At 38.3% G+C, this 20,428-nt stretch overlaps 1 protein-coding gene across 2 annotated transcripts in view; it reads right to left on the reverse strand.

Annotated features, from left to right (window-relative positions):
• EEIG2 (EEIG family member 2) overlaps positions 1 to 20,428 on the reverse strand; it is a 77,630-nt gene that overhangs the window by 32,933 nt on the left and 24,269 nt on the right. For both annotated transcript variants that reach the window (XM_081487226.1, XM_081487225.1), the window contains exons 2-3: positions 9,163 to 9,283; positions 2,190 to 2,219 (exon numbers count right to left, since the gene is read on the reverse strand). In XM_081487226.1, the coding sequence (XP_081343352.1) occupies positions 2,190 to 2,219; positions 9,163 to 9,283 (151 nt within the window). The remainder of the gene's footprint in view (positions 1 to 2,189; positions 2,220 to 9,162; positions 9,284 to 20,428) is intronic.

Consider the following 20,428-nt stretch of genomic DNA (forward strand, 5'->3'; position numbering starts at 1 on the left):
ACACTTTTTATGTGCCTGGCCTTGTTCTAGATACTGAAAACCAGTCATGAACAACACGGTTAAGAACTGTCTTGGGACTTCTCTAGCGGTCTGGGCTTCCACTACAGGAGGCATGGGTTCAATCCTTGGTTGGGGAACTAAAATCCCACAAGCTGTACAACGCAGCCTTAAAAAAAACACCCAACTGTCTTGAAAGAGCTTGCATTCTAATGAGATACGAGAGTCCATATTTCCTTGTGATTTTCTCTTTGATTTCACTGAGATAACTGTCTCATTAAAATGGCATAGATACATACATTCTAGGTATAACTGTGATAGATCTTGTGCTGGATAAAGGAAGGCACGATTACAAGAAAGAGAGTGAAAAAGAACATTCCTCAGTGGGGAGGGATGACTAAGCTGAGTTCTTAATGATACATGAGTTGATAGAACCACATGCATGATTGGGAAAACATCAAGTCACAAGGCACAAATGCTAAAACAACACAGCACACCCCAGGAACATTCTGAGGGCAGTAGGTCTGAAGCATAAAGATGAGTGAGTGTGTGTGTGTGGGTGCATGTGTAGATGGAAGATCTGTAAACCAACATGAGTCTAATAGGCTAGATTGAGGATTTGTCATTTCATTGTCCTTTACAGGCAATTGAGAGCTGCTGGAGGATTAAAATTGGAGGAAGGATATGATATCTTTGAATTTTAGAATGATCCCCCTGGCAATAATACAGAGAATGAACCGGAGAGAGACAACAGAGGACGAGAACAAAAGATAGGAGGCCAGTGCAGGTTTTAAATAAGAAATAATGAAGGCATAATCTAAGGCAGTGGTCTTGGGACCAGACAGAAAAGATGGTTTCAAAAGCTATTTATAAGAGAGAAATGAAGAAGATTTGTCAATCACAGCAGACTCTTTTTTTTTTTTTGCCTACCCACCATTTAACGCCTTGATATTCCTTGCTAGCAAGTCCTGATTGTATTCAAGTATCCACTCTTAGCTCATCCATGTGCACAAGGAAAGTAACCCAACTCCAGATGATTGTTCAATTGTGATTAGTTTAAGCTAACCATGGCAATCCATTCCTACTGCCCATGACTAGTTTAGGAGGGGGCATATGATCCAGTTGTGGCCAATCAGAGGTACGGGGATATCCTCTGGCGGCCACCTAGGAAGTTTTCTTACTCAAAAAAGACATAAATGGAGAAGCAGCTGGGCTTTGTTATATGTGAATATGTTGACTAAAACCTGAGCAGCTAGCTACCTCCTGACCGTGAAGGGACAAGCCAAGGACAAAGCCATCACATAGAGAATGTAAGAAAAAAACAAAAATAAAACAAACAGCAACATGGGTTCTTGATGATATTCTCTAGTCAGTGAATCCTGGAGAAGCTCTATCTCATCTCTGCCTGTTTTGTGAGATTAAAAAAGCCTCTATGTGAGGGGACTTTTCTGTTACTTGTAGCAAAGAGCTTCTGAATTGATACTGCAACCAACCAGTTTTAGGGAGTTAGGTAATTTGACAGTTGAAACTAGTGCCCTGGTTCTTGGCTTACATGACTAGATTGAAGGAGACACCATCACAGAGGCTGGAAATACAAGAGGAGAGTGGGGAGTTCCCTGGTTGCCTAATGGTGAGGATTCTGGGCTTTCACTGCCGTGGCCAGGGTTCAATCCTTGGTAGGGGAACTGAGAACCCACAAGCATCATGGTGTGACCAGAAAAAAAAAAAAGAGGAATATGTGGGTTTCTGGTAGTATTATTAGTTACTAATTCTTTCTATCTAGCAAAAAGTAAGCACATTCATTAGTAATTCCATATAAAAGTATAAAAGACAGTATAGAGAGTGCTAAAAGAGCACAGAGTGGGGAGTCCTAACCCAATGGGGGTTGGGTGGGAATGAGACTACCTCCCGGGGAAACTGAATTAACAGTTGCTATTGTTTAATGCAAACCAGAAACCAGAGATTGTCTTCTAGCAAGGAAGTTTAAACTTAATGACATTCCATAATCAGCATTTAGAAAGAATATGCCTATAATTTATTGTTGGATCCAACTATTCAATCTCCAAATTGCTCTATCTAAAAACATCCACACTTGAACAGCAATTAGAAAAGCAAACCATTTAATTTTTAGGCTTATAAATAGCAATGAGGGATATTACAAATTCCAAAAGCATTAAAGAAGACCAACTTACCTTTGCATAAGCTTTTCCACCTTTTAATTCCTGCCAAAGATAAAAAACACTGTAAGGATATCATACGACTAATGATTTAAAATTAAATATATGTCAAGTAGTTTTGAGGTAGGTATTTATTTATATGCTGGAAAATCCACTCCAGTATATTTGCCTAGAGAATTCCATGGACAGAGGAGCCTGGTGGGCTACAGTTCATGGAGTCACAAAGAGCTGGACATGACTGAGCAACTACACTTTCACTTTCACTTCAAGTATAAACTAAAATTCTGATGATCTTAAATCCAACTATTTGGATGCCCCCCACCCCCTTCTGGCAAATAACCAGAGTTTTTATTTAGAATTTAACTTAAATTTGAAGGAGACAAATGGTGAGAAGACAAACTAACATTTAATCTATTTGCTGAAGAAGAAACTGCCAAAAAGTGTCCTGGACATATTGCAATAACCTGAATCACCAAAGAAAGGTTAAATTATTTACTTAGTTAAGCATATTAATAATACATTGCAGAAAGATTTCAACAAGAGTGGAGATCCCCACCCCAGAGACAACCACTGTTAGCAATTTTTAGATGTGTATGTGTGTATGTGTGTGTATTTATTCCCCCTTTACTCAGATAATAACATACTACATATACCTTACTTTTTGCCACCTAAAACATGTGACATTGTTCCATGGTAATATAGTAGAAACTTCCTTATCTAACTCTTATCTAATGTGAACAAAACTGGCAAAAGTTAAAAATAATAAAAAATATATAGATGTCTTAACACTTTACTTTAAAATATATAAACTACATTAATTTGCCAAATCCCTCAACTTGGGACATCACACAGATGTAAGAATTAAAACACTTAGACACTGCTTATCTCACATAGTATATATTCCATACATGTGTTTGCTGAATGGAGTTATCTTCTTATCTTTCTTTCATAAACCAAGATGCACAATGCATTATGTACCATTTCCATCTTTAAAGAGGTGAATTTAAATAAGTTGAGAGCTAATCTATGGTAAACTCTATTGTTCATGAGTATTTGCTATCCCTCCCCTTCTCTGCCTCTTTAGTCATGTTACCAGATGTACTCCATTAGGAATTATCAAGTTTTCCTTTATTATAAGGTTACTGTCATATCTTTAATAGTGCCTTTAAACAAAGCAAGACAAAACTTTTTCTAGATAATCCTAGTCTCTACTAGCTAATTCTTTTCTTTGCTCCCGTCTACAGGCAGATTTTCCAAAAGACTTACCAAAATTTGCTGTACCCTACTCTCTCTTCAAAGTAACTCTAATTGGGTTTTTGCTCTCATTTTCCCTCTGCAGTGGCTCTTAGGATTACCAATGATCTCCATTTTTATTAAAGCCCAAGGCTTTGGCTTCATCTTACTTAATTCCAAAACAGCATATGACAAACTTGACCTCTCTGCCTCCTTCCTAATAAGATTTTTTTCTGTAAACTTCCAAGATGCTACAATTGTCCACTTTTCTTCCTACCTCCCTGGCTACTTCTCACTCTCCTTTGCAAGACATACTACTCCTTTATTCAACCTCTGTGGAAAGTATGCTAGCTGCTTCCCAAATATCCATTCTTTTCCTCTCCATCATAATAGAATCCTCTATTTTAGCTGGGCTTTGGCTACCCAAAATAAAGTAACTGACTACATTTTTCACTTTCTTTTTGTACTATGGCAGTGTGACTGGAGAAGGCAATGGCACCCCACTCCAGTACTCTTGCCTGGAAAATCCCATGGATGGAGGAGCCTGGTGGGCTGCAGTCCATGGGGTCAAGAAGAGTCAGACACGACTGAGAGACTTCACTTTCACTTTTTACTTTCATGCATTGGAGAAGGAAATGGCAACCCACTCCAGTGTTCTTGCCTGGAGAATCCCAGGGATGGGGGAGCCTGTTGGGCTGCCGTCTATGGGGTCGCACAGAGTCGGAAACGACTGACGCGACTTAGCAGCAGTAGCAGCAGTGTGACTAAGATCTGGCCAAAAGTATACGAGAAGTGATACATATGAATTCTTGCTCCTTTCTTGTACTTGCTAAGCAATTTAATACCACTTCTAAGTGTTTGGTCTAGGGCCTCTTGTTTCCTCTATCTACACTTTCTCGCTGACCTATCCCATTCAGGTCTATGGCTTTAAATAAGAATTGTATGCTGACGACTCAAATCTTTAGTCTGAACTTCTCCTCTGAGTTCCATATTAGTATTTTAAATGCCTACATGACATGTCCACTTGATGTCTCATGTGAGCTCAGCCACTTTAGTCACCTCCAACTCTTTGTGACCCTATGGACTATATAGCCTGCCAGGCTCCTCTGTCTATGGAATTTTCTTGGCAAGAATACTGGAGTGGGTTGCCATGCGCTCCTCCGATCTTCCTGACCCAGAGATCGAACCCAGGTCTCCTACACTGCAGGCAGGCTCTTTACATGCTGAGCCATTAAGGAAGCCCCTGATGTCTCATAGACACTTCAAGTTTAATATGGTCAAAATAGGTCTACTGATCTCTATTTATCTGCCCCCCAAATTGCTCCAATGCATGTCTTTGCCATTTCAATAAACAGCAGAATCATCTACCCATATGCTAAGGAAAAAGGTCTAAGAGTTATTCTCAATTTTGTTTCCCACATTCACCATATTAAATCCATTAGTAGGGGGGCTACCTCCAAAATACATCCTGAATCACACCACCTCCACTGTTATAACTCCACACCAAAACATAAGCATTCCTCATCCAAACTATCCCAATCACTTAAGTGGCTTCTGCAATTCATCCTCCACACAGCAGCAAAAGTCATCTTAGAAGATCATGTCTCTCCTTTTTAAAATCCTCAAATGGATTTCAAATTCCAAACAAATTGATTCCAAATATACAATTGGAATAAAATCTAAACTCCTATAAAGCCCTACCTGAAGGAAAGTTACATGGCTCAAAATAGCCTGGAGTTAAAACTCCCCGTGAAACAGAACACCATTCCATGTTCGATGCATGAGACAAGGGCTCAGGGCCGGGGCAATGGGATGATCCAGAAGGATGGAATGGGGAGGGAGGTGGGTGGGGGGTCCAGGAGGGGGAACACATGTAAACCCATGGCAGATTCATGTCAATGTATGGCAAAAACTATTGCAATGTTGTGAAGTGATTGGCCCCCAACTAAAATAAATAAATTTATAAAAAAAAACAAAAACAAAAACAAAACTCCCTTCCAGGTCCTCCCCACCATTCTATGCAAAACAAAGAACTCTCTCACCCTAAGAAAAAAATGGACATTAGGTTGATTACGTCCAGCTCCCAGCCGGTCCAGGCTGTGGCCCATCTCCAAAATTCCTTGCCCCAGCCATTTAAGAAATAACTACTTGAAACAACCTTGGAGAAGAACAGGCCCCTTAAGACAGTAGCTTTCCACATACATGCCTATATATACTCACTCTTTTCTTGGGTAAGCGCAGAAGCTCACTAATCTTACTGCTGCCCCTTCTCCCCTCATTAAAGATGATCTGTTCCTGTAAAGTGCCGGTCCCGTTCTTATTCTGAACCTCACCTTCTCTAACTCCCTTACCTTACACTACCTGATCCAGTGCCTCCAATCTCATCACCAAGAACTCCCACTTCCATGTGTTCCATGTTCCAGCTAGGCTGGTGGTCTATCTTTAAACATGCTAGATTTGTTGTTTATCCTGCATGAGGTTCACAACACTTCTGAATATGTGGCTCAATATCTTTCATCAGTTTTAGAAGATTCTCAGCCACAATCTCCACGAACTCTCACCTCTCTTTTCAGGGCTCCATTGATATATATATATGTCAGACCTTCATATTGTTTTTCTGTGTCTTACACTCTGTTCTGTGTATCCCACACTTATATTCTCTTTCTTCCTTTATAATTTTTTAAAACTCTTTTATTATGGAAAATTTCAAACATACACAAAAGTGGAAGAAGTAGTATAATAAATCCCCAGAAACCCATCAATTAGTTTTAATAATTATCAACACATGGCCAATTTCATCTTATCTGTATCATTCCTTATCTATCTCTTGTCCTCTCTCCATTTTTTTTTTAATAGTAGGTCCTTGTTGGTTATTTATTTTAAATATAGCAGTGTGTACAAGTCAATCCCAAACTCCCTACTGATATTTTCTTTTGTCTTATTTTCCAAAGTGTTCTTCAGTTGTGACAGACCTGCTATTAAATACATCTGTTGAGATTTAGTTTCATTTACTTAGCTTTAAATTTTAGCTACTGTATTTTTCAGTTCTAAAATTCAATTTAATTTTTAAAATAGTTTCAAGTTCTCTTATTTCCCATACTGTTGACTAATTACAATTATTGTAAAAAGTTTATTAGATCTTCTCCAAATCTGTATCTTCCATGGGTTTGTTTTTATCAAACGCGAGTTTTCCTTTTGATTTTGGTCATGCAGTCATATCTTTTCGTATGCTTGGTAACTTTTTGTGCATGATAACTTGAAGAAATAATTTTAGGCTCAGAGTAATGCTATTCCCCTCCAGAGAAGATATACATTTTTTTCTGGCAAGTAGAAAGGTCAGGACCTATCACTTTCATTTAAGCAGTGACTAAGCTGATTGGAAGCTGAATGTCAATTTTTGCCAAGGGTTGATCTACAGCCATTATAGTCATTTTTCTAGGCTGAAACTCTTACAGAGTCCCAACTAGAAACTCAGGGTATTTACCAAGGCTCCTTCTGTGAGTGGGCTCTGGACTCCATTTTTGTCCCCTTAGTCCTGTAAAATTGCCAGAATCTCAGCTCAGCTACTTAGCCTCTCCATCACTGCTTTTGGCTCAGCTCCTTAGCTACTGCTTACAAATTAGCAACTGCTTTGATGGACATGGGTTTGGGTAGACTCTGGGAGTGGGTGATGGACAGGGAGGCCTGGCGTGCTGCGGTTCATGGGGTTGCAAAGAGTTGGACACGACTGAGCGACTGAACTGAACTGAACTTGAGGGTAAAACCAAGGCCAAATGTCAGGCTCATCTCTTTATGCTTCCCTGGTCTTTGATTCTAAACTTCTTAAATCCTTGCTGAAGGCAGCTTCTAATGCCTCAAGCAGCTATTTAGTTCACCCTTCTGAGGGAAAGGTGGCCTGTAACAAGCTAGTCCATTAATTTGAGAAGCATAAATCCCCAAGTTTATTATAATTTTAGGGCCTGTTATGGATTTAAGTGTGCTCTCCCAAAAGAAATGCTGAAATCTTAATATGCAGAACCTCAGAATATGACCCTATTTGAAAACAGAGGAGGCTTTACACAGATAATCAAGTTAAAAATGCAGTCCTAATCCAATATGACTGGTGTCCTAATAAAAAACAGGAAATTTGAACACAGACACGCACAACAGGTGGATGATATAAAGACTCAAAGGGAGAAGACAACCATGTAACTGGAGTGCTGCAGCTCCAAGTCAAGGAAAGCCTCAGACTAAGAAACTAAGAAAAAGGCATGGAACAGTTTCTCCCCATCTTGCCTTCAGAGAGAGCATGGCCCTACTGACATCCTGATTTTGGACTTCTGGCCTCCAGAACTGTGAGACAATAAATTGTTTTAATCCACTCAGTTTGTGATACTTTGTTGTAGCTGCCCTAGCAATCTAACAAAGGGGTTTTTTACTTTCAGGGCTTCCCTGGCGGCTCAAACGGTAAAGAATCTGCCTGCAATGCAGGAGGGTACAGGTTCAATCCCTGGATTGGGAAGATCCCCTGGAAAAGGGAATGGCTATCCACTCCAGTATTCCTGCCTAGAGAATTTCACATACAGAGAAGCCTGGTGGGCTACAGTCTATGGAGTTGCAGAGTCGGACACGACTGAGTGACTAACAAACAATCTGTGACAGTTAATTTTATGTGTCAACTAGACTGGGTCATGGGGTGCCCAGATATTTGGTTAAAGATTATCTTAAAGTGTGTTTTGCAATGCAGATAGTATTTATATAGTTGGCTTTACTAATTTTTCTTAACAGGTTCTCACTTTTACATAATAGACAGGATAAGGTACAGTAAGTTCAGTAAGTACTTCCATATACCAAGCATGGTAAGAGAATACTAGTGGTCCGCTAGTATCTGTTCTTTCCTTCTTTAATTTGGGAATCTGACAGTCACTCAGCTAGAGACTACATTCACAGCTTTTCTTCTAGTTCGGCGTGATCATGTAACTAAGTTCTAATCAGTATGAGCACTTTTGAGTCATGCCCTAAAAAGGAATGCATTTGTTCTCATGTTGCTTTTTCTTCTTTCTCACTGGTGGAGAGATAACAAGACTAAAGCAACTTCCTTGGATCTAAAAATGGGCATCATACAGTGAAGATGGCAGAACTGCTCTACCAGCCCTGGACCCCTTGGCTATCACCTGAGAGAGACATACACTTCTATTTTAAGTTTACAATGTGTTACATTGATACAATATGAGATTACAATTTTTATAGATTATTGGTAATATGCTTCAATTTAGTAAGTAGAAAGGAAGTTAAAACCATGGGTTTAAAATCAGAAAGATTTGTGCTTGAGTTCCCAATTTATCATTTATTAACAAAGTGAGCTTGTGCAAGTAACAACCTCTTTGAGCCTTGGTTTTCCTGAAAAGGGAAAAGATAACACATTTTCAGGGCTGTTATTAGACACAAAATATGTAAAGTCCCTAAAAAACTGCCTAATAAAGAAGAGAAACAATGAACGGCAGGCTATAGACCTATTATGGCCCCTAAACTAATAGAAATAAGATTAATAATTATATGCATAGTGATAATGAGATGAAAGTTCTTGATAATATTTTAATTTATTTCTTCAGATTCCTCATCATATTTATCATAGCAATTTAAACTATGCGGCAGGTATGAAGTGAAAGTACATATAACAGTTCTAACAGTAAAGCAGAGCTAACTAAAGTGAGTCAGTGACTACGGAACTAACCACGGTTTCTGAAAGGAGAGAAGTAATAGGCTGTTTTTATACCTTCCTCACAGATACTCTGTAGATACAAGGGTCCAGGACACCTGTGGTGGCACTAGCACTCATTTTGCACATAAATGAGAACTTCTTTCTCCAGTGAACACAGTTTGCTTGCACCACCTCCCTGAGGGGGGAAAAAAAAAGAACCAGTTAATTAACTATGATAGTATTGATGACGTGTTAAAAAGCACACATACTATTTCACTCAAGTCCATAATGTAAATATTTGGAAACAGTGAAATATGAAGAAAACAAATTCCTAACCACATGATCTGAAAATCTTCAGAAAGTTTTAATTATTCACAGGCAACTGAAAAATAGTGAATTTACTTATCAATTCAATCAATATAGAATGATGCTTCACCATTCATTCAACACACAATACACATTTGTTTATATTAGATGTGATGAGTATGTGCTAGGTGATTAAAATATGAATATCAGAATAACTGTTTTTTAACCAGACTGGGCTTAGAGTTTAGTTAGTGTAAAAGATAGAAATGTAAAAATACTTATTCTAAAACAACTACTGTCACAGCTTTACTCCTATTCCAGCCACAGGAGCAACAGCAGCTACCATTTATGGACAGTTCACCACATGTTATTTAATCTCACAACAACCCCAGGGATAACAACCTAGGCAGCTGGCACTATCCTCACTTTATAGGTAAGGAAGTGAAGAAGCACTAAAGAGCCTCTTGATGAAAGTGAAAGAGGAGAGTGAAAAAGTTGGCTTAAAGCTCAACATTCAGAAAACTAAGATCATGGCATCCGGTCCCATCACTTCATGGCAAATAGATGGGGAAACAGTGGAAACAGTGAGAGACTTTATTTTCTTGGGCTCCAAAATCACTGCGGATGGTGATTGCAGCCATGAAATTAAAAGATGCTTGCTCCTTGAAAGAAAAGCTATGACCAACCTAGACAGCTTATTAAAAAGCAGAGACATTACTTTGCCAACAGAGGTCCATCTAGTCAAGGCTATGGTTTTTCCAGTAGTCATGTATGGATGTGAGAGCTGGACTATAAAGAAAGCTGAGCGCTGAAGAATTGATGCTTTTGAACTGTGGTGTTGGAGAAGACTCTTGAGAGTCCATTGGACTGCAAGGAGATCCAACCAGTCCATCTTAAAGGAGATCAGTCCTGGGTGTTCATTGGAAGGACTGATGTTGAAGCTGAAACTCCAATACTTTGGCCACCTCATGCGAAGAGTTGACTCATTGGAAAAGACCCTGATGCTGGGAAGGATTGGGGGCAGGAGGAGAAGGGGACGACAGAGGATGAGACGGTTGGATGGCATTACTGACTCGATGGACATGGGTTTGAGTAAACTCTGGGAGTTGGTGATGAACAGGGAAGCCTGGCATGCTGCAGTCCACGGATCGAAAAGAGTCGGACACAACTGAGTGACTGAACTGAAAAGTGCATAAGGAGAGATGTTAACTGTGGGTCCTTTAGGTAGGAAGCAGCACCACTGGCATTCAAACCAGGCTCATTTAACTCGAAAGTCCATGTGCCCATTTTTTTCAACAACTCTGCCCTTTCAAGTTTCCAGGTCTCTCTGTACATGCTGTTCCCTCTACCATTCTCTTAGAAAGGAAGGATAATTATTCCTCTAATGTCAGAAGAAAAGAAAGGCAGTGAGCAAAAACAGAGCTGGAGAAAGCAGAAAGGAAAAGCAAGAGAGCTCAGGTTAAACGGTTTTTATTTTCTTAGGAAAGTAATCATGAGGTGACTTCTATAGGATGATAGTAGCTGATGGGTGACTTGTAAGGCTGAGGATGGTGAATGTGACAGGGAGTCAATTTGTAGCTGCCTTAGTGAATAAAGTGAATTTGTACTGGGACCAATCGATTTGCTTTTATAGATTTCTCTATCAATGCACAGACATCCAAAAACAAGAAAAGCAAAAACAAATATAATTTAAAAGCCAACTATGTGTCTGTGTGTGGTATGTGCATGCAATATACAAACAGAGACAAGGGTGTGTATTTTATCATAGGTTTAACTGTAGTAACTTTAGCTTTTTTTTTTTCATTGGGAAGCTTTAGCTGATTTAAGATATTATGATATGAAGATAATGCATGTGTTCTTAGGGGAATTTCCCTAGAAATCCAGCAGGCGTGCAATTTATCTGCATAACTTATCTGTATACAGCTCAGGTAGAACAAGAGTTGCTTGGCAAAGGATAAGTCTGAAGGTATTTGTGAGGCAACCTGAGGCATTCCCAGTAAGATGAGAAGTAGCTAACCTGTATACTCAAAAATAAGTGAATTTGAAAAACCAGTGAATAATGAGAATAACAACCTTTACTCTAAACATCTCTTAGCCTAAAGACTTGCTCAAGGCATCAGCCATGGTCTCTGGAGCTTCCCCCTTAAGGTATGCAGATAAACAAGTCCCAGTACTCCTGGACTCTTCAGGAGTATTTTGAGCTTCAAGGCTTGGTAGTTCCTATCATTGAGACCACTGATAAATGATCAAGAACCAGAAATAACATTAAAAAAACCCTGCTATTTTACTTTTCTGATAAAATTAAATATAAAAACTTCTGATCAAGGATGGCAGTATGGGTACCTGGATTAGCTTCAGCTCCCTCCTCCAAACTTTCTAAATTAAAAAAAATTTTTTTTAAGTCACCATCATACAAGGACAAAGAAAACTAGACAGGAGACAAGAAAAAAAAAAAAGGCAGCAACAGACAAGTAATGACTGATTAAGCAAATCAAAGAATGCTGAACCTTAAGCTGGTAACACTGAAAGCCAAGAGCAAGAATTTAAAATTGATCTTGAAGTAGAATGAAGGAAGGACAAAAGGCAGAGTCAATGAGCACCCTCCACATGCACAAAGCTTTTACTCAACTTTTAGTGCTCCACAGTTAAATATGAGCAGATACTTAAGGAACATTCCATAATATGAAATACAGAGATCAATAAATAGCAAAAACAAACAAACAAACAAAAACCCCAAAACAAAAAACAACTTGAACAAAACAAAGTCTACACTGGAAGAAGAAAAGAATATCAGAGAGAAAGAAAGTACATCTACCATACAGGAATAGGATGCTGTTTTTAAAAAAGGAACATACAGGAAACTAACATGGTAACAAATAGGATCACCCAGAGGAAATCAGTAAACTCCTAGAAACATACAACTTACCAAAACAACCAAGAAGAAAACTTGAACAAACCAATACAAAATAAGGAGATTGAGTCAGTAATCAAAAACCTCCCAACAACAACAGCAACCAACAAAGCCCAGGATCAGCTAGCTTCAGGGGTGAATTCTACTAAATACTCAAAGAATAATACAAATCCTTCTTAAACTTTTCCAAAAAAACAGAAAAGAAGGAACACTTTGAAACTCATTTTATAAGTAGCATCATCCTGATACCAAAGCCAGATAAAACCACCACAAGAAAATAAAACTATGGACCGGTATCTCTGATAAAGATAGATACAAAAATTCTCAATAAAAATACTGGCAAACTGAATTTAACAACATATTAAAAGGATCAACACATGCAAAATCAACATGATATATACACCACAATAACAGAATGAAAGATAAAAACCACAAGATCATCTCAATTTAGTTCAGTTCAGTCACTCAGTTGTGTCTGACTCTCTGCAACCCCATAGACTGCAGCACGCCAGGCTTCCCTGTCCATCACCAACTCCCGGAGCTTACTCAAACTCATGTCCATCGAGTTGGTGATGCCATCCAACCATCCCATCCTCTGTTGTCCCCTTCTCCTCCTGCCTTCAATCTTTCCCAGCATCGGGGGCTTTTCCAGAACTGGCTGCTTTTCCAGCCAGTTCTTCGCACCAGATGACCAACGCATTGGAGCTTCAGCTTCAGCATCAGTCCTTCCAGTGAATATTCAGGATTGATTTTCTTTAGGATGGATTGGTTGGATCTCCTTGCAGTCCAAGGGACTCTCAAGAGTCTTCTCCAACAACATAGTTCAAAAGCATCAATTCTTCGGCACTCAGCTTTCTTTATAGTCCAACTCTCACATCCATACATGGCTGCTGGAAAAACCATAGCTTTGACTAGACAGACCTCTGTTGGGAAAGTAATGTCTCTGCTTTTTAATAAGCTGTCTAGGTGGTCATAGCTTTTCTTTCAAGGAGCAAGTATCTTTTAATTTCATGGTTGCAGTCACCATCTGCAGTGATTTTGGAGCCTCCCCCCCCAAAATAAAGTCTCTTACTGTTTCCAGTGTTTCCCCATCTATTTGCCATGAAATGATGGGACTGGATGCCATGATCTTAGTTTTCTGAATGTTGAGCTTTAAGCCAACTTTTTCACTCTCCTCTTTCACTTTCATCAAGAGGCTCTTTAGTTCTTCTTCGCTTTCTGCCATAAGGGTGGTGTCATCTGCATATCTGAGGTTACTGATATTTCTCCCAGCAATCTTGATTCTAGCTTGTGCTTCCTCTAGCCCAGCATTTCTCATGATGTACTCTTCATATAAGTTAAATAAGCAGGGCAACAATATACAGCCTTGACGTATTCCTTTCCTGATTTGGAACCAGTCTCTTGTTCCATGTCCAGTTTTAACTGTTGCTTCTTGACCTGCATACAGATTTCTCAGGAGGCAGGTCAGGTGGTCTGGTATTCCCATCTCTTTAAGAATTTTCCAATTTGTTGTGATCCACAGAGTCAAAGGCTTTGGCATAGTCAATAAAGCAGAAATAGATGTTTTTCTGGAACTCTCTTGCTTTTTCGATGATCCAGCAGATGTTGGCAATTTGATCTCTGGTTCCTCTGCCTTTTCTAAATCCAGCTTGAATATCTGGAAGTTCACGGTTCACGTACTGTTGAAGCCTGGCTTGGAGAATTTTGAGCATTATTTGCCAGCATATGAGATGAGTGCAACTGTGCAGTAGTTTGAACATTCTTTGGCATTGCCTTTCTTTGGGATTGGAATGAAATGATCATCTCTATAGATGCAGACAAAAGTATTTCACAAAATCAACATCCATTCATGATAAAGACTCTTTTAACAAAATAGGTAGACCAGAAACTTACCTGAATCCAGTAAGGACCACATATGAAAAGCCTATAGCTAATAGCATAATCAATGGGGAAAAACAGGAAATGTTTCCTGTAAGTACAAGGCAAGAATGTTAACTTTCTAGGGATTAAGACACTATCCAGAGACATGAATACAATCTCCCAAGTAGTAGACTGACATATGAACTAGGACTCTGGGTCAGGTTCTTATGTGAGAGTAAGAAAGTCTAATAATGAGCCAAGAGACCAGGCTGGGATGAAATGAGCTATGAAAAGTGTACTCACCTATTAATTAACTCACAACATGGCACAATAAAGAATCCTTATTGGGGGGAAAATCCAAAAATGAAGGCAGAATAAGAACTTTGTATAATACTCTGCACAATATACTGCCAACCACAGTAAACACTCAATAAACATTTGTGGACTAACCACATAAATGTCATTCATGGGCCACAAACGAACAGTCTCAATTACCAATTCCTGTCTATATTACTTTACAACTATTCCTAAGTCAATCTCTTTCCTGTGTCTAGTCCCACTACCCTAATTTTGTCCCTCAACAATTCTTCGCTGAAATATGGCAACATTTTCCTAAATGGCCCCCACTCAAATCTACCTTCCTCATGTTACCACAGAGCTCCTTCTAAAATAGAGAAGGTGACATCCTTCCTCTGTTTAAACTCTGTCACTGTTTCCCCATTTCAGATTTGGCCCTACCTCCTTAACATGGCATCTCCATAATGAGACACTTTAGTCTTATCGCTAGACCCTCTCGGTCTCACACTGATTGTCATTCTCCACTTACTTCACACTATTTCTCATTTGTATGCCTTTGTTCATGATGTTTTCTTTACCTGTCCACCATCTACTTTCCCTTTCAACTACCACATTCCTCAGTTTAGTTCTAACTCACTTAGACTAGTCATTACCCCCTCTAGGAATCTTTCCCCAACTCAGCCTCCAGATGAAAGCCTGGTGTCCTGTCTGACCTGGCCTGCCTCGGTTCCCCGAATACCTCAGCGTCCAGCATTCTCTCTCCTGGAGCACTGCCACTCCATGCTCCAGGGTGGCAGAAACTGGCTGAGTTGGCCTCCTCCATCATTCCATTCAGTCCTCATCCCCCAGGATGTGGTCCTGATTTCCTTTATCCTTGCTTTGTTTCTGGCAGATTCTCCAAAAATTAATATATATTTGAAAGGAATCAATATTATAAATGAATTTTTTTAATTTATAAGCCTAAGGTACCCCTGACTATGCTCTTTCTTAATAGAAATTCAAATAGAATATATTAATTCAAATAATCTTTTAGATTTTATACTATCAAAATAATAGCCTTGGAGTTTCAAACAATTTCTCCAAACAAAAAAATTTTTGTGTGCCTTCAACAATTTCTCAATTTTTTTGTGTGATAATCTCTAATGAACACACACACAGCTGTCAGAAAATGGTCCAGACCACACAAACAAACAAAAGTAGCCAAGTTAGTAGTGACAGTTTGTTATACTGATGAGTTACCATGGAAACAAACTCAGACTACTTGACAACTGAGACAAAAGTCACATTAGTAAATGCTTTCCGTTATGTGACTCATTAATTTCCTATGAGTCTTATATAGTTGCCTAACCATTTTCAAGAAACAAAGCAACAGAATATGATTTGTGTTGATACTGTGGAGAACCAAGTATTTGTAAGATAAAATGATAAAGCTGCTGATTGTGAAATATGTAAACAGGGGACTTACTTAACAGAAGATAAATGTTGCTATGGCCATTGTTTATGCTTCAAAAGAGTCAAAGAAAATCTAAAAAGTCTTAAATACCAATAATATAAAATGAAGTGAACATTATGGATCCATTTTTTACAACTACTTAGAACTGTATTACTTAATATTCTAAGAATAACTTGCACACATGTACTCTAGGCACATACTAAAATTATGCCATATTTTGTTAACTCAAAGCATTTTTAACTTGTTAAAAACAGCAGTAAAAAACGGTCATGAAGAATGCAAGCTTTCTGCCAGACAGCATTACCGCATGGACGTTAACAGCTTATCTCCTGAGCCAGTCTGACTGGGTTCAAATCCTATGCGTTCTTCTTGCCAGTTATCACCCTGACACAATCCTTAAACTCTGCATTTCCATTTCCTCCTTTACGAAGCAGAGATGGTAACAGTACTTATACCTCATGGAAATTTTGGGAAATCAAGTGAATTATTACACTTGGTATTTGGAACAATGCCTGATTTATAATGGACCTCAATAATAGATGTTAGAAATTGTTACTATCAAGGATATAAGTAGTTCAAGTCCACTTACATTTGCCTTCCAGAGAGAAATAATGGTTAAATTTTATAGAGAATTTTCTTCAACAGTAATTGAGCTTTCTATTTTATAAAAGATACAGATTCCTGAAAAAATGAACCTTTGGGAACTGAGGTAAAAACAGCATTTTGAGACTCCAAGGATAAATTAGGTCTATAAAGTTGTGACTTTCACATACAACACTAAGGATCAGTGAATGTCTCTTACCCCACAAGTATTTATGGCTTGAGGAGCTGAATGTACTATCATTCAGTGGAAAAAACTGAACACAAGATTTTTTTCATTCATTCATTCACTCAATTATACATTCATTCATTCTGCTAGTAGTGTTAGTGAGGGAAATGACAATCCAGTTTTGGACATCTTGAGGGTGAGGAGCCTGAGAGTCCCTGTGATAATATAACTTAGCAGAAATACATGTTTGTTCAGATGACCAAAATATATTTCTCATATATACTTGGTCTTCATCGACTGTTCCTGGCTCACAGTTCCCCAAACCCTTGGAATTTCCTAATTGTTGATAATAAAGGTGTCTTTTGTTATGTGAGTGAAGTGACTTTTAGATCCCTCCCTAGGGTGGGGGCTGGTAGCCAGGAGAACCAACCATGAGAATAGAGGATTGGAACTTTCAGTCCTACCCCATGATTTCTGTGGAGGGGAGAGGAGGCTTTAAGGTTGAATCAATAGCCATAGACCAATGATTTAGACAATCTGGACTAAACAACGAAGGCTTCATAAAAACCCAAAAGGATAGCTTTCTGGTCCTTTTTCAAAGAGCTTCTACATCAAGGAACCAGAACACTTCCATGTGCCACCATGCTAGAGTCTGGACCTCTGTGGAACACTGATACAAAAGATACAGGAGAAGAAGGGGGGCAGGCAAAGGAGACTCCGGTGGCAACAGAGAGAAACAAAGGAGATCATGTTATTACCAAAAGATTTTTAAGAAGGAAGAGTTCAACAAAATCAAATGTGGCAGAGAGGTCAGGTAAGATAAAGATGAAAAAGAAGCAACAATGAAGTCACTGATAATACTGTGTAGTTTGGTGAAAAGGTGCAGGTGAAGGCACATGACTAAGGGAAGTAGATACAGGGACCACGGACAATTGATTTCAAATATTTTAGTAATACAATGGAAAAAATTAGAGTGGCAGCCCATATGGTGTAGAACAAGGATTTCATTTTAACATGCTTAGTTTTATAGGAGGGAACCAGTAAAGAGAAAAAGTCAGAGTTGAGAGGGTATGAACAATGGTGCCAGAAAGTCAGAGGGGATGGGATTCAAACTATAGCTGGAGGGAGTGGCCCTGAATAGATGAGGCTCCTCCTGCATCATGAAGAGGGGTAGAGAAAGGACCAAGCTCTAATGCTGGCAAGTTTGTCAACAGATCATAGTTCACTGCCCAGAACTGTTCTAGAGAAAAATTCCATGTAAGAAGCAGTACTATTTGATATATAGTAGTCCTCCAATGTTTGCCAGATACTTGCTTGTTAATAATCTGCTGTACATATTACAAAAAACTGAAGGGTCATGCAAGAAAGACCACCATTCAATGACTTGGCAGATGGCCTAATGAGAAATTTCATTTTGAAAAAAGTATGTAAAGTTATGCCCCATTTTTATAGTATGATAATTGACTAATAATTGTTTTTGTGAGTAAAAAGTGTTTAAACTCAAAATATGAATTGATGTTTATCTAGAGAAACATGTATTCTTTAAGTACCCTCACATAAACTCACAGGTGATTCTTTCTACATACTTTTGGATCGTATTTTTAAACAATGAATACAATTAGAATAACATAAAAAAAGAAGACTAGCACCCAGGTCACCTCTCAGTTTAACCTATAGTTTTCTTTCTTTTTTTTAATTGAAGTATAGTTGATTTACAATGCTGTGTTAGTTTCTGGTGTACAGAAAAGTGATTCAGTTATATATATACTTTTTCAAATTCTTTTCCATTATGGTTTTATATGATATTGAATACAGTTCACTGTGCTATACAATAGGACCTTGTTTATCTATTTCTATATATAATAATTTGCATCTGCCAATCCAAATTTCCTAATCCACACCCTCCTCCCACCTCCAGCAACTACAGATCTATTCTCTAACATATACTTTTCTATTCATAACTTTTCAGCTTATTAGCCAGCCAAAGGAAAGCTGGATGCCATAATGGAAAGAGAAAAAATAAAGTATCAAGACCTTTTCTAGTATAAACTATATTGACTTTGGACAAATCATTTAACCTGCTGGGGCCTCAATTTCTTTACTGAGAAACAAGTGTTGACCTAGGTACTATGTAGAATCAAAACGAATATTTTTGACAAATATTTTATCATACATGAAAAATAGTTTATTTTTCTATAAACTAAACAAAAAGCAAAGGACTAAACAAAAAGCAAAAAACTATCACAGGTACCATTTCTGATTAAGACACGAAGAATTGCACACACAAAAAAGAATTAAAAGTATCTTCAGAATAAAAAAAAAAGGCCAGAAACCAATTCAGAGGTTACCTGTTCTCTAAAAAATATTTTACTTTGAACAAGAGGGCTTTTTTCCCCTTCCTGAATTGTCTAAAGGCATATGTGAAAATAACAGATACAGTTTCTTCAGTCATTTATTCAATTAGCCAGTTTCCAAATCAAGAAATGAATGGCTCCTTTTAGTTTCCAGATCAAGAAATGAATGATTCCTTTTCGTCTGAAGACCAGAGGCCAAATTCTTCAACTATGCATTCATCCCTCCAAGGTCCATCTCTCAGCCTCTCAAACTTGACCCTCTCTGATTACCTTCATTAACTTCACCTAACTGAATTATACCTACTCCCTATCCAAGCTCTATGTATGTACGCCTGCCTAATGCTGTTCTATTCCTTTAGGATGCCCTCCTAAATGCTTTCTATCCTTTTCCTATGATCCAACCTCATCCACATAATATAGGAAAGGGAACCAATCTTGGACTCAGAGGACCTAGGCTCAAGTCTAATTTCAACATTGATGTTGCACAAATTACTTTCCTTTACATAAGTTTTCTCTTTTATGAAATGCTTTGATTTTAGCTAAACATATTAGTATAAATTATATATATCTACACATTTATATATTATATAAGTTGGCAAACATGTTGCCTGAATCTATAAAATCTATAAAAATTTACAGTAAGGGGTAATTTAGAAACACAAAGTACGCAGGCACACAGAGAGAAGCCATGTGAGAACACCGCAAGAAGGCAGGGATCTGCAACATAGGACCAAACTTGACCACACCTTGATCTTGAACATCCAGCCTCCAGAACTGTGAGACTATAGATTTCCATTGTTTAAGCGACTCAGAAAACATAGTAATTTAAAATTAAATACACACACACACACATACACATATAGTTGTGTAGTCACTAAGTCATGTCTAACTCTTGGTGGATTATAGCCCACCAGGTTCCTCTGTCCATGGGACTTTCCAGGCAAGAATACTGGAGTGGGTTGCTATTTCCTTCTCCAGGGGATCTTCCCAACTCAGCGATAGAACAAGAATCTCCTGCATCACTGGCTCTGAATCTGCAGGCAGATTCTTTACCGCTTTATATATATATCTGTGTAAACTACAAAGTGTTAACAAATCAAGACTTCACTCAAAAACATTCTATGATGCATTTCCTGAGCCCTGGACAAAATTATTCTCTTGTTCCTATAAACTTCTGGGACATTTTATATCCATGTTTGGAGCTGCTTTGCAAATGAAAAATACTGACAGCAAGAGAGGACTTTAATGAAGTTTTGCTGTGTGTTAAAAAAGTACTCTGATATTTTCATAAGCGTAATTATTGAAAGGGAACTCTAAAGTATCAGAGGAGGTTTTCTGGTATAGTGATATTAAATAGTGAATTCCAAAGAACATGCATTGGCCACCAAAAC

Source organism: Giraffa tippelskirchi, chromosome 5 (genome assembly GCF_054371585.1).
Source record: "Giraffa tippelskirchi isolate mGirTip1 chromosome 5, T2T-mGirTip1v1.2.pri, whole genome shotgun sequence".
NCBI classification, from domain to species: domain Eukaryota; kingdom Metazoa; phylum Chordata; class Mammalia; order Artiodactyla; family Giraffidae; genus Giraffa; species Giraffa tippelskirchi.